The sequence below is a fragment of the Triturus cristatus genome, chromosome 5_2 (assembly GCF_964204655.1).
Source record: "Triturus cristatus chromosome 5_2, aTriCri1.1, whole genome shotgun sequence".
Taxonomy (NCBI): Eukaryota; Metazoa; Chordata; class Amphibia; order Caudata; family Salamandridae; genus Triturus; species Triturus cristatus.
In genome coordinates this window covers 603,476,448-603,492,385 of record NC_140588.1, presented here as the reverse complement: position 1 = coordinate 603,492,385, position 15,938 = coordinate 603,476,448, and the positions used below count along the sequence as shown (strand labels likewise).

Sequence of the window (15,938 nt, the reverse complement as noted above, 5' to 3'; positions counted from 1 at the left end):
AGAATATATATGCATATATTTAAGTTGAATTACTTAAACACTTTATTTTTAATTATACTACTATTTAGTATTTTAAATAAATTATAGAAAATGGTATAAATATGATTTTTTCTACATAAATATGAACTCTTCCATATACTTACCTCAATGGTGACAATATTGTGTTCTACAATATTTATGACATATTATTTTGGTACTTTACCTACAAAATATGTAAACTCTACATTTTTGTAGATTATATTTTTTACACAATATCTGGTACGTCAACATTATTGTTCTTACAATCCACATAGCCCTCAATACTGTGAGATGTACATTTATAAGACGTAGGATTCTGCAATTCCTGTATAACAACACTTCTCTAATTTCTTTATAATAGGTGATTATTGACACATCCCATCGCCTATCACAAAGAAATGATGTAGCCGCACAACTATAATGTATTAGACTTGAGTTCTGGCGTCACAATTTCTGCTGCCAGAGCCAGCAGCTAAGGGGAAAGGTAGTGCAGGTCACGGAGCATAATTAAAGCTGCTGTGTAAAGAACGAAAAGGAAACATGGCTTTTCTTTCTTCTGCTTTGTGTTTCTAGCTAGACAATGATACGCAAAAAATAAATATTTATGGCAACATTTGCACTTCCAGGGTAATTATAGAAAAGTTAAAACATTTCTGCATGATTCTACACATTCTGAGCTACTGCACCTTTTTTTAAAACTGACTTGAATAAAGCTGTTAAACTGATATATCTTTTTGCAACACATATCTACAGCTTTTTTGATTTGTTAATTTTTGCTTTAGAAATTCTATTGTATTCTTCATGTTTACAAACATGATCTCTCTTTAATTTAAAAGAGCTACACGCCTAGGATTTCATTAATTTGTGGGAAAGGTCATGGTGTAGCCATGTATTATAAGGAATAAAGTACCCCTTACCACACATCATAAGGGTATTAAAAGTCACCTTGGAGTTCCATTACTTTATACTGTCATGGAACTCCTTGATCACTTGCACAATCATTATAATGTATGGCAGTGGGTACTTATTCCCATATGTCACTAACTTACCCTTGTCTCACAGAGTCAAGGTACAATTTTAGTAGACTACAGTGTCACTAAAGCTTTCATTATGAGTGGCCACTTAATTCCACTTGAGTAGACAGCACTTACTGGCCCCATCAGAATTAGGAAATCCACAGATCTGTTTGCTTTCATTTCTGTGGGAACTTCCAATTAAACCTGTAAACCCTGTCTTCCCCCACCACAGACTTTTTCAGTACACCTGGTATCAGTAATTCCATGTTGGAGAGTGGATTCAATAGGAGAAATACAATACACTCGGAATGGGGGCATAAGACATTATATTCAGGAACTGCGCAAGTTGGGTCTATGATCGCCGCCCCCATCTGCCAAAATAGTAAGATTTTATATTTTACTCTGAGTTCCTTTTATCAGGGAGTATAATGTCTGGGATTTCACAGAAAGAGGAGTTAGAGATAGAAATGCTGGATGTGCTCAAGCAAGCAACCTTGATGATGTTTGGTAAATGATTCCAATAACAGGGTTAAACAGGCTAAATGGTAGTCAAAAGCTGAGTTTGTGTTATGTCTTTTCCAGGTGTGGCTGTGGCAGAGAATGCCTGGTTGCTGGTAAATGGATACAATCTCCTCGGAAAACCTCTGGTAATTGAGTTTGGGAAAAACAAATCTGAGGCATCAGACCTGCATTCCTGATCCGTACCTACTTCCGGCAAAGAAGAACTCAGAAATGTGTAAATCTCAGAAGCCTGTGGCATCCCTACACAGTTGCAGATGCAATTGGGGTTTCTAAAACCTGAATTCCAAAGCTTCCCGCCAGGTTTGGTGCAAAGTAGAGTTACTGGAGGAATGATCAGTACTTTTGTATTAGGTGCAGAAAGATGCCTTAGCACTGGTCCGTGTAACCTCAAATATTTTACAGAAATATCTGTACAGGCTGAAATCCGTGCAATTAAACACATCTTTCTTCTGAGCTGTGATAAGTGATTGCTGTAAAGCACACAATAAAATATTAAATTAAACAGCATTGAGAACAGAAAGGTCTAAAAATAAGTGGACAAGTAAAAATGAAGATATTAGAACATTAGAATGTTGAGAGCTCCATTGAAGACAATGAAGCAGCAGCGGCCTAGATAAACTGTATTGGCCCACTGCTCTCAACTTTTCAATGTCCTAATACACAGCCTCTGCTTTTCTCTTTCCCCTACCTCTCGAAAATATATTAATCAGGCAGAAGAAAGCAAAAGGCAGAGGCTGTGGAGGATACACGTAGCATTTACCCTTCCCTCCTCCTGTAGGCCAGTGTCACTAGGGCGTCAGAAGGAGGGAGAGGTTTATGTTGCTCAGCTCCTGGGTCTACCTAGCTTGGCTGAACTACAAAAAGCAGTTCAGCTAAGCCGGGGAGAACCAGGGACTGACTTCAGGCCCCTTTCACTGCTCTTGCTATGAATGTTCAACATCTACAGACCTGCCTGCAAATGTTAATTGTAGAACATTCACAGCAAGATCTGTGAACAAAGGCATGGGAGGCGAGGGGGACTTCAGTCCCCTCGGTCTTCGAGAAGCATCTGTTTTTCTAATTAGAACATTCTGCCCTTATGGGGTGGAATTTTCTAATAGCTTTATATCCTGCCTTAGATAGGCCGTACCTGCCATTAAAGGCCCTCGCCGAATGCTGGAGCGGGCTGGTATACTCCGCTACAGCGGGCTATAAATCTATCTTAAAGCTACCTTTCCAGGGCAATGGCAGAGATGAACTACATAACACATGTGCCGCTATGTCCTCGGTTTTCACATATCAAGGGATAAATATCACATTCTACCAAGCTTCAGTGGTACTCTTGCCATAATAAACTATTGCTTGAGTGGGAATTCGTTTCAATTACAATTGTGGTTTACGATCATCGGGGCTAATCTCCACTGTCTCTGGTTTGATGGACCTTAGACTTTAAATGAGATTAATGAGGAGCTTTACATCATATTTATTTATTACAGCCTCTATCTATATTACACAATAATGAGAGTCTGGTATGAGCTAAAGGGTTTTATATTTTAACTTGTTTAGTAAGTTATCTTTATTAGGTCACAAGTAGAATAAATCCATCAATCTTAGTCATTTGAATCCCATTAGAAATGAATAAGCAATCTCGATAAATCACATTAATGTCTGTTAAGCATGTTTCATAAAGGAAAAAAAATCCCTAGTCTAAAAGTGAGAAGACCGTAATGTGTCAGTCAAAACCTATTTGAGAGAGTGAGATTACAAGCATAAAGCTTTAGCATTAATCATCAGATCACTAAATCAAAAATCGATCCAAGCAGAGTTTCCCATAAGGAGAGGGTCAAGAAACTGAGTTTCAAAGCATTGTGGACTGGGGTAAAGAGTGGTAGACTCAGGGATAGTGTTGTAAAGAATTTATCCTACTTTAGGAACACACACTATTATAGAAAATTGTCTCAGTCTACATGTTGTTTCTTCTGTCGACCAATCAGCTTCCGTTGCACTCATGGGAATGCATTTTCTCCCCATCTACTCACAGGGATACAATAGTCTACAAACAGCAATGTTGAGTGAAATATTTCTTATCAAATACAACGTTAACTCTCTTTGACTTTCACATCATTCATTCACTTTAGAAATGCTGCATCTTCATATGTGAGCTTCTTCATTCCCTCACAAAATGACAAATTTCTAATCATTTGTTAACAGTAGTCTTTGTGTAAGTAGAAACATTTTGCAGAGTTAGATGAAAACATTTATTTCAGCAATTATTCATTATGCAAAACATGTCCATGAGAAAGTCAAGAAATTCACTCTTTATGCACATTTAAGCATTTTCTAGTCATGTCAGCTTGTCAGACACTGTTGCTTCAGCCATTTGAGACCTAGTTCGAGCAAATATGGGGAAGGATCACGCTCCTCGCAGCAGTTCACCCATGTTTACAATTTTCTTGTGCACACAATTTTACAACTCTGAGTGAACATAAATAAACAATCTTTGTCTGCTCCTCTAAAGAAAACAGAACCAATTCAACATTCAGAATATGAATATTTTGACGCCCTCTGACTTATCCATACACAAAGGTTTTTCATACATGCAAATGATATCTCGACTAGTCGGAAATCACTGTAGTCAATGTAGCTTCACCTTTGTGCAATAGGTTCTGTCAACACCAATCGATATTAGTACATTCACCACAATTTGTTGTAATCCCTGTGTCAATTGTGCAGTCTACAGTACCTAATGACCTACACCACAAATCTTTAGCAGACAAGAAAACCATAACTCAACTCTTATTTATCTATCCCGGGATCTTAGTCTACTTCGCAGTCCGATAACCTCTTCAACATCATCATAATAAGCACATATACATCACTAATTCAGTCAACACTCTTCTTCAACATGTGAACAAAAATCAACAACTGCATCAACAGTGACGCATAACCCTATTGATACTCAATCCTTCAATAGAGCAACTGCCTTCTAAACTGCACCTTGTCAATCTTCAAAATTTGAGCTATGGGACTCCGGCATTACTCTAACTTCGGGTAGTTATTTACAGCTCCTATTCTCATAATGTCAACCATTAATCTGCAACCAATTCTACTGGAGCAGGAATTTGTTTCAATTACAATTGAGGTTTACAATCATCAGCCCTGCTGTCTCTGGGTTGATGGGCCTTTAACATTGAGTGAGATTAATCAGGAGCTGTACATCACATGACATTATTACAATCTCCATCTGTATTAGACAGTAATGAGCGTTTGGTATGAATTAAAGTGTTTTATTATTCAAAATTGTTAGTAAGTTTTCTTTATTAGGTAGCGAGTTAAATTCATTAATCTTAGTCATCAGAATTTAATTAGAAATCAATTAATCAATAAGTAATTAATAACTTGCAATAAAATGCATTAAGAGTGTTCTATAAAGGTTAGAAAATCTCTATTCTAATAGTGGGAATAAAGGGTGTCTGTCAAACCTCATAAATATTTCTACTTTGAGCAAGATAGTGAGAGTACCAGCATGAAGCTTCAGCATTAATAATAAGCTCAAGAAATCAATAATCAATAATCGATCAAAGCAGAGATTCCTATAAAGAAAGGTTCAAGAAACTGAGTAGAGTCTCAAAGCAGCATGGACTAGGTAGAGTGGATAAGTGTGAGCGTTGGACAGTGTATTATAGAGCTCTCTGAGTAAATGAGGACCTACTCTAGGCACACGCGTTATTATAGACAAACAAAAATATTCTTGCAGTCTTCATGTTGCGTCTTCTGTCGACTAGTCTGCTTCCGATGTACTCATGGGAACACATTCACTCCCCACCTTCTCACAGTAATACAATAGTCCACAAACCGCAATATCAAGTGAAACATTTGTTATCAAATACAGTGTTAACTCTCTTAAACTTTCACAGAATTCATTACCTTTAGAAATCCTGCATCTTCATAGGTTAACTTCATTACCTCACAAAATAACAAATCTCAAATTATTAGTTAACAGTGATCTTTGTGTAAGTATAAACATTTTGCAGAGTTAGATGAAAACCTTTATGCAACTATTACTCATTATGAAAAACATGTCCTTGAGAAGGTCAAGAAGTAAACCGTGTATGCACATTTAAGCATTTCTAGTCCTGTCAGCTTGTCAAGCTCTGTTGCTTCAACCATTTGAGGCCTAGTACAAGTAAATATGGTTGCCTGTTACAACTTTTGCTTTTAAATGCTTTTTTTTCTTCAATACATTCTACACGTTAATTCTGCTTATTTATTTTTAACTGTATTATTGTTCTTGATATTATTAAATGCTTCTTCACCATAAAACTGCCTTCAAGAAAATGTACATAAAGAATATTCTATTTTCCTTTTAGACTACTTGCCATAACTTAGGGAAACCAACTGTAAGAGGATAAGATTTCTGATGGGCATGAAGGGCTCCAGCTCATGAAGTAATTTGTGTATTCAGTAGTAAAGTCTAATAAACGCATCAGAGCAAGAGCTTATTCGATTGGACCCATCATTACACATAGTTATATTTTTTTCGCTTGGAAGATTATCTGTTTAAAATGCACTGTAAAGTATTTTTCACTGTGAATTGTTACATGAAAATGTTTGTTGACATATTTTGGTGATTTTCCTTTGTACAATTGCTACAAAGCTTTTATTTGATTGCTGTCATTTTTATACAAAAAATAAAGATGTGAAAGCCAACTTACCAAATATTTTTTATTCTAGACTTGGATATTTTGGTTAAAGGCAAGGACAAATGTTGGACCCCACTTCTTTCCGAAGGAAATTAAAGCGGGTCTTGTTTTTAGTTTTAAAGACATGAGGGATAACATGAGTAGATAGTTCACTTGAGTGCTGCAGCTCATTTGATTTTGTCAAGGATTCCCATTGCATTACTTTAAATAGCTGAGCTCAACTGTAGAGTTGGAGTTATGTGTAAAAGGATGTATGTGCATTGTCTCTCTCCACATTCACACTGTAGTTCTAAAGCAGAAAACAAATTCTAAATACACAGGGGCCTATTCTCAAAGGCATTTTTGGGTACGTAAACGAACATTTCCGGAATCTATTGGGAGCCACTCCTTTCCCACCAGTCAGCGTTTCCTCAAGTCTCCTAATAAAAATGATATCTCGCTTATGTTGGTAGGCCTAATTCACGCGACAGGAAATGGCCTAAAACGCTGCATGGGTATTTCACATTTTTCCACATAAAAATGACTGAGTCACAATTCACTTCCAGTGCTCTCATGTCCCCCACCAGGGGGCCCACATGGGGAACTTTCCAATGTTCATATAAGCTTTTGGACCTTCTAATATACCCACATAGTGATTTCCAGGCTCAAGTGTGCTATTCAGAAATTCTCATACATGCTAGATTGATGCCGGGTTTGTGGAAGCCAGTCTGCTTATTTAATAAATTTAAAAAGGGAGAGGAGTTGGTCTATCAGCTAGGGCGCTCGACCTGGGACCTGGGAAACTGGGTTCGTGTCTCGGCAATGACGCTGCACATCCTGTGATTCTGGGCAAATCACTTAGGGCCATATATAGGTAATTTCTATTTACCGATTCCTAAATACCGAATTTTACCGATTCGGTATTTAAGAATCGGGAAATAGAATGTAGGTAAAAAATCGGTAAATTTTACCGATTCGGTAATATTCGTTATTACCGATTCGGTATTTACCGAATCGGTAATAAGGCATACCTTCCCATTCATTCCTATAGGCCTGGAGGCCCATAGGAATGAATGGGAAGCCATTCACTATTACCGATTCGGTAAATACCGAATCGGTAATAGGGGAAGCATATTCAAGGGTGGCAAGGTGTCACATTGACACCCTGTTGCACCCCTGAATCGTGCATGTGTGCACATGTGGCGCACATACATGCCCTAAGGGCATGTATGTCTGCCACATGGCACTTTTAAAAAAGCACAAAATGGCTTTTGAAAAGGTATTCGGTATTTATCATCAACTTGTAGTTGGTGGTAAATAATGAATCCTTAAACCACAAATGCACTCACTTGAGTGCTCCCTACATAGGATTTAAGGATTCGGTAATTTACCGATTCGGTATTTAACCGATTTCTGAAAATACCGAATCGGTAAATTACCGAATCCTTCAATCCAGCCTCCTACATCTCAAAGGGCTAAATACCGGTCGGTAACAGAAAATTTACAGATTTTCGGCCGTTACCGACCGGTATTAGCCAACCTACATATGGCCCCTAATCTCCCTGTGCCTAACAGAGAATTAATGTGTGTCTTAATGTAACGTAACTGGTGCTATGTAAAGCGCTCTGATACCTGATTGGATTCGGGTCAAGTTCGCTCTATATAAAACTATGCAAAAAAAAAAAAACTCAATACCTAGAATTCCCATCTCAATGCTTTATCTCCACCCCTGTAGGCCAAGGATGGGTGGAGGAATTCTGCACACCTGTGACTGGTGCTTGTCTGGTTATCACTTGATACATGCAAGTATAATGAGCTCCTTTAAGCCCCATTTCCCTTCAGTTCAGCATTGGTCTTCGTAACAGTGTTCCTTTTTGACTGACACCTTGTTTCCTGAGTTCCTGAAATGTAACTAATCTTGATTCCTGAGATGTAGCTAATGTCTTGTTTCTTGAACCATTACTGACTGCAGCGATACCTTGCTTCCTGGTCCCTGAGCCAGCATTATTGTAGTGCATCCTTGATCCTAGCACTTTTCCTCTTTTTCTAGTTACCTTTTTACCAGTCCCTGCCTTTCTTTCTATTTACTTTAGCCCAAGTTCTAGTTTTCTACCTGCTTGTTCCTACTGTCTTAGCTTTCAGTTCCCTTGTGTGGTTTGTTGCTTACCTTCTGGCAAATGTACCCTTCTTTTCCCTTCTTTCTGGTTAAGCACTCCTCCTCACTAGCTCCTTTTCTATTGTGGCTGTTTATTTTAGTCCTACATCCATGTTGCTGCAGCATTGGCTGTTCCGGTTTGATCACCAGGATTCTTGGGCTCAGCTAACAACTTGGGTGGTGTTTCTTGCCCGCTATGAGTATTGTCTTTGAGTTACTCTCATAATATCACCAAAGGTATCAACTCCACAGACCTTGCTTGTTGGGATGGAAAAGTCCTCTGCATGGTAATAAACATGCTCAACTGTACGGATATCTGGATCCCTAATGCTGATTTTTGTTGTCATTGGCAAACACTGATCTTGCATGTGCACCATGACATAGGCCGGCCTCCCGAATTGTGGTCTTGTTGGACCGGAAAGGGCTCCCAAGGTGCTACCTTCATGGTGGTAGAAGATGTTGATGCTGTGTGTGAAGGATGCAGTGCTGGGCACCTGCCCCCCCCCCCTGTACACTTCAGAAAGTTTTCTTTGATTCAGTGAGCGGTCACAAGGCCTGGGTACATCTCCGAAGGAGATAGGGCTGGTTAGAGAATCAGTAAGAGTAGGACTCGGACCTGGGCTTACCGTTTGATGCACATATCACTGTGGCTGTGTTGTGGACTGTCAGCTTTGGAGACATCCCTGCTGTGACAGACAGCTTTTCAAGAGGGAACAGAAGAGTATGCACTTCAAAAGAAGCAGGATCCCGGCATAACACTTCAAAGATACAGACCCTAACTTACATTTGGTGTCTGAAAATGGACTATAAGAAAGAGAGGTTGAGAGCCCAAAAATTGTCATCTGCCAGGCATTCATGCAGGTTATGTGAGTAGGGTAAGCTCTGCAAGACTTCTTCCTGTGACCAGGACTGGGGGCCAAGGCCCGCTAGTCTTTCCGCTGAGTGAGGGAATATCACGCAGGGAATCCAAGACCACCTGCATGGAGTACAAATGCATGCCTAGTTACCAAGACCAGTGTGCCCTGTGAGGAAGAGGAGAGTGTTGGAGGGAGCAATGTCCAGTGGGGAGCCCTGTTGAGTGGACTCCCAGTGTGAGGTGTGAGGTAACAGGTTATGCACTGATCAGGTCCTTGCCAGTGTGCAGAGCTTGGTCGGCAACCCTTGTATGCCAGGTGAGGGCTGCAAAAACAACAGTTGATGGACAGAATGCAGAACAATGTCATACATTCATCCCAGTACAGAGATCTGGGCCTAAATCCATTGTTTGTTTGCTCACCATGCCATTCCAGTTTGAACCCAGCCATATGCAAATCAGTCTTGACCCTGTGCCTCATGGGAACAGTCCAGCCCGAACTGCCAAGCCAGGTCCTCCCTGGACTGGAAACAAGCACCCTAGGACCGGTTTTGGGGTTTCACCGCCAGTACTAATAACAGATTGGAATATTGAGCCCATTGCTTAGTGTTAAGCTTAGGCCGTGACAAGGTGCCCGAATCTTTCAGTACTTTAAGATCCTTTTGCACGTCTTCCATGCACGCCCAGCAAAGCCATTTGTACCACCTGCCATGGACACAACACATACATCAACAAACATTTGCCATTCAAGGGCCCATCACATTCATACAGGACTGAAACACCAGTCACACTGCCAGTCAACAACTCATCAGTCAACATTATAGAAAGGCCCCTCTAGCAAGCCAATATTCACATTCCTCCAGCCAACAGCCATATATTCTGCCGGTCAATATTCACACAATTTGGCGCTACACATATACTCCCAGCTGTGGTTGGGTTAGTGCCTTGAACGGTTTAAATTCCACCATGAACATCTGCTTCTACCTACACAAGATCCCTATGAAACTAAACCTAGGTTATGGTTTGACTTCCTGTTCATGTACATCTCACCCACAGTCCTAATACTCAAGGGTGCTAGGTGCACCTTCTCTAAAGCTTCATCATGGAAGCCTAGTAAGGCTCAGAATGACTTTTCTTTCATGTGCCTTCACCTCACAGAATTATCTGAATCTTACTCCTTCCAGTGTGTGGAGGTAAGTTGGGTGTGTCTGAGGACGCATTTTTGGCCCATTCCTCTGACAGTGTCAGCAAATCTACCATTGAAAATTGGTCTAAAGATTCTGAAGCAGACTCTACTAAATTCCCTAAAGAGCATTTCTGGATAGACCAAGGGTCTTAGGGTTTGGTGAACAGAACACACAGTGCAAACATGGTGCATGTCCTATTGCCCATTATGTGCAGTGCACTCACTGAAATGCACTTGTAATACAGTGGGCAGAACGTCTGGCACATTTTTTATGAGAAATGAAGGTGACAAGCAGCCAAAAGCAGGACCAATGTGTTCCTCTTTACTGGTGTCACTAAATACATGGTGGCTCAAATCTAATTGAGAAGGAAATAAGCATAGAGTTGTTCTTTCAAAATTAGATTTACTCATTTCCAAGGCTACACACCTACTCATGTAATGGCCCATGGAAGAGTATGTATGTACAGGCAGTCATTTGAGACAGAGAGTAACTCCTGATCGATGTGCTCCACTCCCGCAGTTTCCCAGAACATCATTTTTGTGTAATACAAGATAAGCAATTTGGCAAACAGGCTAGGCTGAGATGGGCATTTGGGACAGTAATATCTACTCTCCTACTTCTTCATTTTCCAAGCACAAGCTCTGCATCGGTGATATTGGTTACTCTTCAGCTCTGTTGGAAAAATGCGGTCAGCAATGTGCCAATCCTGTAGCCTTGCAAAGGTCTCCAAAACAGACAAAGTAGAGGCTGGTGCTTCTACAGCAGTATGACTTTTAATAACCATCAACTGAAAGTCACGGAAGGACATCAATATTCCTGTGGTGATCTGCTGATGGACAGTATACACATTGTAATTGTATGTTGCCAACTGAATCAGGTGAGTAGCCAACATCTTATAACGTGCAAGTTTTACGACTCTCATTATATGGTTGGAGAACTTGAGCATTTTTGTCCACTCCACCCTTCTACTTGTAATCAGTATACAGTTGGGCTTGTTGACTTCTGCCAACTGTGACGGAAGAAGTGCTCTTGTTAAGTGTAATGCAGTTTGTTGCAACCTTTTTGCACGAGAACCCTTAACTGACATCTTCCGACTATCTCTCGGTTCTTAGACTGAGTGTCTGATACCATCTCTTTAACCTGAACCATACCTCTGTTTCCATAGGCCAATCCACCTTGATAAAGCCACAGGCCTTCACACCACAAGGGATGAAACAAGTGTTGACTGGCTCAGTTTCACAAACTATTGTGAATGTCAACAATAAGAATAAATTGTTATCTAGAATAAAAACCCACAGACCCATCTCCCTGCTCCCGTTCCCAGCGAAAGTCATCGAGAAAGCCATCAACAGCCAACATGCCGCCTTCATCTAAGAACACATCCTCGACCTGTCACAATCTGTCTTCAGAAAAAACCACAGCACAGAAACTGCCCACCTCTCCGCAACAGACGACATCCACTCCCTACTGGACAAAGGAGAAACAGTAGCCCTCATCCTCCTTGACCTCTCAGTGGCCTTCAACATGGTATCCCACCGCACCCTAATACGCAGACTCCACGACGCAGGTATCCGGGGCAAGGCCCTCGACTGGATCTACCCCTTCCTCTCCGGCAGAACGCAGTGGTTCAGACTCCCCCGTTCCTCTCGGACCCTACACCAACCACCTGCAGAGTCCCCCAGGGATCCTCCCTCAGCCCAACGCTCTTCAACAACTACATGGCTCTCCTCGCCCCTATCATCAGAACCTACGGACTCAACATTGTTGCAGACGACACCCAACTCATCCTCTCCCTGTCCAACGAAGCCAAAGCAGCCAAACACAACTTCCAAAAAGGCATGGAAGCTGTTGAAAAATGGATGAAAAGCAGCTGCTTACAACTCAACACCAACAAAACAGAAGTACTCATCATGGGCCCACACCCCGATGCCTGGTACAACACCTGGTGGCCCACCGCCATCGGCAGCCCACCCGCCCCCACGGACCACGCACGCAACCTTGGAATCATCCTAGACTCCAAACTCAAAATTGACCCCCAGATCAACTCCGTCACATCTTCCTGCTTCCACATCCTCTGCCTCCTACGTAAGACCTTCAAATGGATCCCCTCTCGAGCGCAAAAAAAACGTCGCCCTCGTCACCAGCAGACTCGACTACGGCAACGCACTCTATGCCGGAATAAATAAAAACCTCACCCGCAAGCTACAAAACATCCAGAACGCCACCGCAAGACTGGTCCTCAACGTACCACGACACTGCCACATCTTCCAACATCTGCGCACACTCCACTGACTTCCCATCGAGGCAAGAATCACCTTCAAGATTCTCACCCACACACACAAAGCCCTCCACAACACCGGACCAGCATACCTCAACAGCCGAATCAACTTCCTTGCACCCCAAAGAACCCTATGATCAGCCCAGCTCTCCTACGCCACGGTTCCCCGCGCCAGAAAGACCAGATCAGGAGGCCGCTCCTTCTCCGTCCTCGCGACCAGTGCCTGGAACGCCCTACCGCTCCACCTCAGGCAGACAACATCACTCCCCATCTTCACGAGAAAGTTCAAAACCTGGCTCTCCGACAGACCCCCTCCTTGATGGACTGGAACCTGCATCCCCCCTCCCCCCAGTGCCTTGAGACCCCTACGGGTGAGTAGTCGTGCTCTAACAAACCCATGATTGATTGAAAGCTATCTGATTCTTGACTCCAACTTAACATAATAAACCTAATGTTACTCGGATGAGAGCACACACTTTGCCTTTGATTAAACCTATACCCTTATTCATTGCTCACGATTATTTTGTGGGCCCTTAGTGCTGTGGTTCATCCATTGGTCTAGATATATATATACTTTCCTGTTTTCAGTTTCTATTTTTGGTCAATTGTGGTGGGGGGTGTTCAGTGTTTTCAGAACCTTAAAAAAACAGTGGTTATCAGTGGTTACACATTTTCGAGCCATTAAAAACAACAGAAACAATGTTTTTCTAGTGTTTATGGAATGTTTCGCTTTTAATTATTGCTTGCTTTCTGCACTGATAGTGCATGTATATAGACAGCGTGTGTACAGGGTATATGAGGTCCAAATAAATTTTTACAAATCAAACTTATTGTAGTACACTATACAATACTTCTTTAGTGAGTCTTTGGTCATGCACACTTGCTCTGTCCTTCCTATGTGAATGTTTATATGTGAAAAGGCCCTCTCAACATTGGCACTTGAAACGGGCAATGCCAAAACAGCCAGTACACAATGACATAGCTTTCCATGCCAATACTAGTGCACCTGAAGATTGTGATTCTCTAGGACATGTTGTGCAACATATGCATTGGATTTGGCGCATATGCCCTCAGTTATTGAAGCAGTCAAAAATAAAGCAGAACTTTCCAGAGCCTGGAGAAAATTCAGAAGGGTTCTAGAACTTGTGCAGAGTACCTCAGTGAGGCTTTGTTAGACCTGGGATTTCTGGTTGGCTAAGGCGTGCGCCAAAGCCAGGCAGAAACCACCACTCTAGTCAGGGCCAGGAAGTTACACGCCAAAGATAACCCCTGCTCACCCCCTTGGTAGCTTGGCACGAGCAGTCAGGCTTATCTCTGAGGCGATGTGTAAAGCGTTTGCGCGCGCACCCAGCAACAACACCCAAGGCCCACCACAAAGGAAACTCCACACAAGGTATTCTATAAAAATAACCTTTGTATTATACACAACACATTAGATAAAAACACACACTTTACAATGTGCCAACAGGCACGGGCAGAATTTACAAGGGATTATGTACAAGACAGGGCCACCTGGACCACTGTCAGGAATTAGCACTTTTAGATATTTAGCACATAAAATATATAAAATCACTGTAGCACAAAAATAATCTGTATAGCACACAACCAGTACTTACTGGTATCGGGGAAGTACCACCTGCGTAACCCTAACTACCTTAGGAGACTGTCACGCAGGGAACTAGAACCTCACTAGCACCACCTGTACTAGGAGAAAGCAAACAACCACCTACGTATCACAATACCTGTAGGGGTAATAGAACGTTACACATGATGCATCACATTCAGAGGTGTAGGGAAGGAAAACACATGATGCCTAAAAACATTCAGAGGTGTAAAGCAATGGCACATGACGCATAAAAACACATTCAGAGGTGCGAGGAAGGAACACACATGATGCATAAAACATTCAGAGGTGTAAAACAAGGCACATGATGCATCAACACACATTCAGAGGTGCAAGTAGGAACAATTGCGCACAAACTCGTATGCCACCACCTGTGGCAGTCCCTGGCCAACTGGCCTGGAAGGGGCTAGGACGCCCTGCGTTCAGTCAAGCTGCGCCAGCTGCGCAGACTAAAACGAAATTATCCCCAACCTAAACGTCGCAGCTGCCCACTAAGTGCTGGGCAGCTGTAGAACTGGGCGTGGGCACCACTGTGCCCCTCAAAGCAAATCCGCCACTCTCGTGGAGCCTCTCCTGGGCTCTGGCCGCACAAACTGCCCCCTAGAGCCTTTGTGGCTCAAGATCAATGTGCCCCCCTCGTTGGAGTCTCGCAGACTCTGGGACACTAGAATGCCCCCTCGTTGCGGGAGCCTTGCTGGTTCTTTTACAGAGGTGGGGGCCACGTGGGAGCGGCCCGCTGCCTTCCGGGGCCGCTCGTTCCTGTCCAACAAATGCCTCCTCTAGGCTGAAGCGCACTCGCTCTCTGGCACCCCAGAATGCGGTGATTTCGTCGGAGCCTCACAGGCTCGAGAAGCACTGCCTCCCCCCCAGGTCAGAGCCCCACTCACCGGACCTCGTCGAGGGAGGCTCTCATTGGCCGGCAGTCCTTCTGGGTTGAGGGAGCGCGGGGTAGGCTCCCGCCCGCTCCCGCTGGCACCTTCTTTCAGCGGCGTTCCTTCTCCCAGCGCGGGGCTTCCCTCTGACCCACGGGAGCCCTGCGCGGCGTCGAGTCGCTGGCGCCACTTCCTGATCTCCGTCACAGGAGCGCGGGGTAGGCTCCCGTCTGCTTCCTGTTTCTAGCAGTCCCGCCCACGTCCCAAGCAGGCTGCCTGACTTCCTTGTTCCTCGGCCGCGGCGGTGATTTCCCAAACGGCGGCAATGAGGGGTGGGCTCCCTCAAGGAGGACACTACAATCAGCGGGGTGGGCACCCGCCCTCAATAATGATTACATAAGCGGGGTGGGCACCCGCCAACACACCACAATGCGGGGTGAGCTCCCGCCTGACCTGGCACACGAGGGGGGGAATCCCTACGCCGGGGATTCCCTCGTTTGCCCGGAGGATACACAGGAGCGCGCTAAAAGTGCCAGGCCACCAAATCAAGCGCTCCTACAGCTATACAGCAGATCCAAGCGCTCCCAGGCGCTGCCAGCAAAAGTCCAGCAACCAAAAAGGTCCTTCAGAGAGCAGGGGGCAAAGGCTGGGCCCAGAGCCAGCTCACAGGGCCCTCCAGCAGGGAGGCAGTCCCCAGTGGCGGTCTCTCCTGGCGCCCAGCAGCAGCAGGCCCCCCCTCAAGTGGATCCTGC

General features: G+C 43.4%; 1 protein-coding gene across 1 annotated transcript in view; it reads left to right on the top strand.

The window, feature by feature from the left end:
* RBM41 (RNA binding motif protein 41) overlaps positions 1–6,249 on the top strand; it is a 129,783-nt gene extending 123,534 nt beyond the window's left edge. The window contains exon 7 of the mRNA XM_085607690.1: positions 1,617–6,249. Coding sequence (XP_085463816.1) covers positions 1,617–1,732 — 116 coding nt within the window. The 3' untranslated portion in view covers positions 1,733–6,249. The remainder of the gene's footprint in view (positions 1–1,616) is intronic.
* The last annotated feature ends 9,689 nt before the right edge of the window (positions 6,250–15,938 follow it).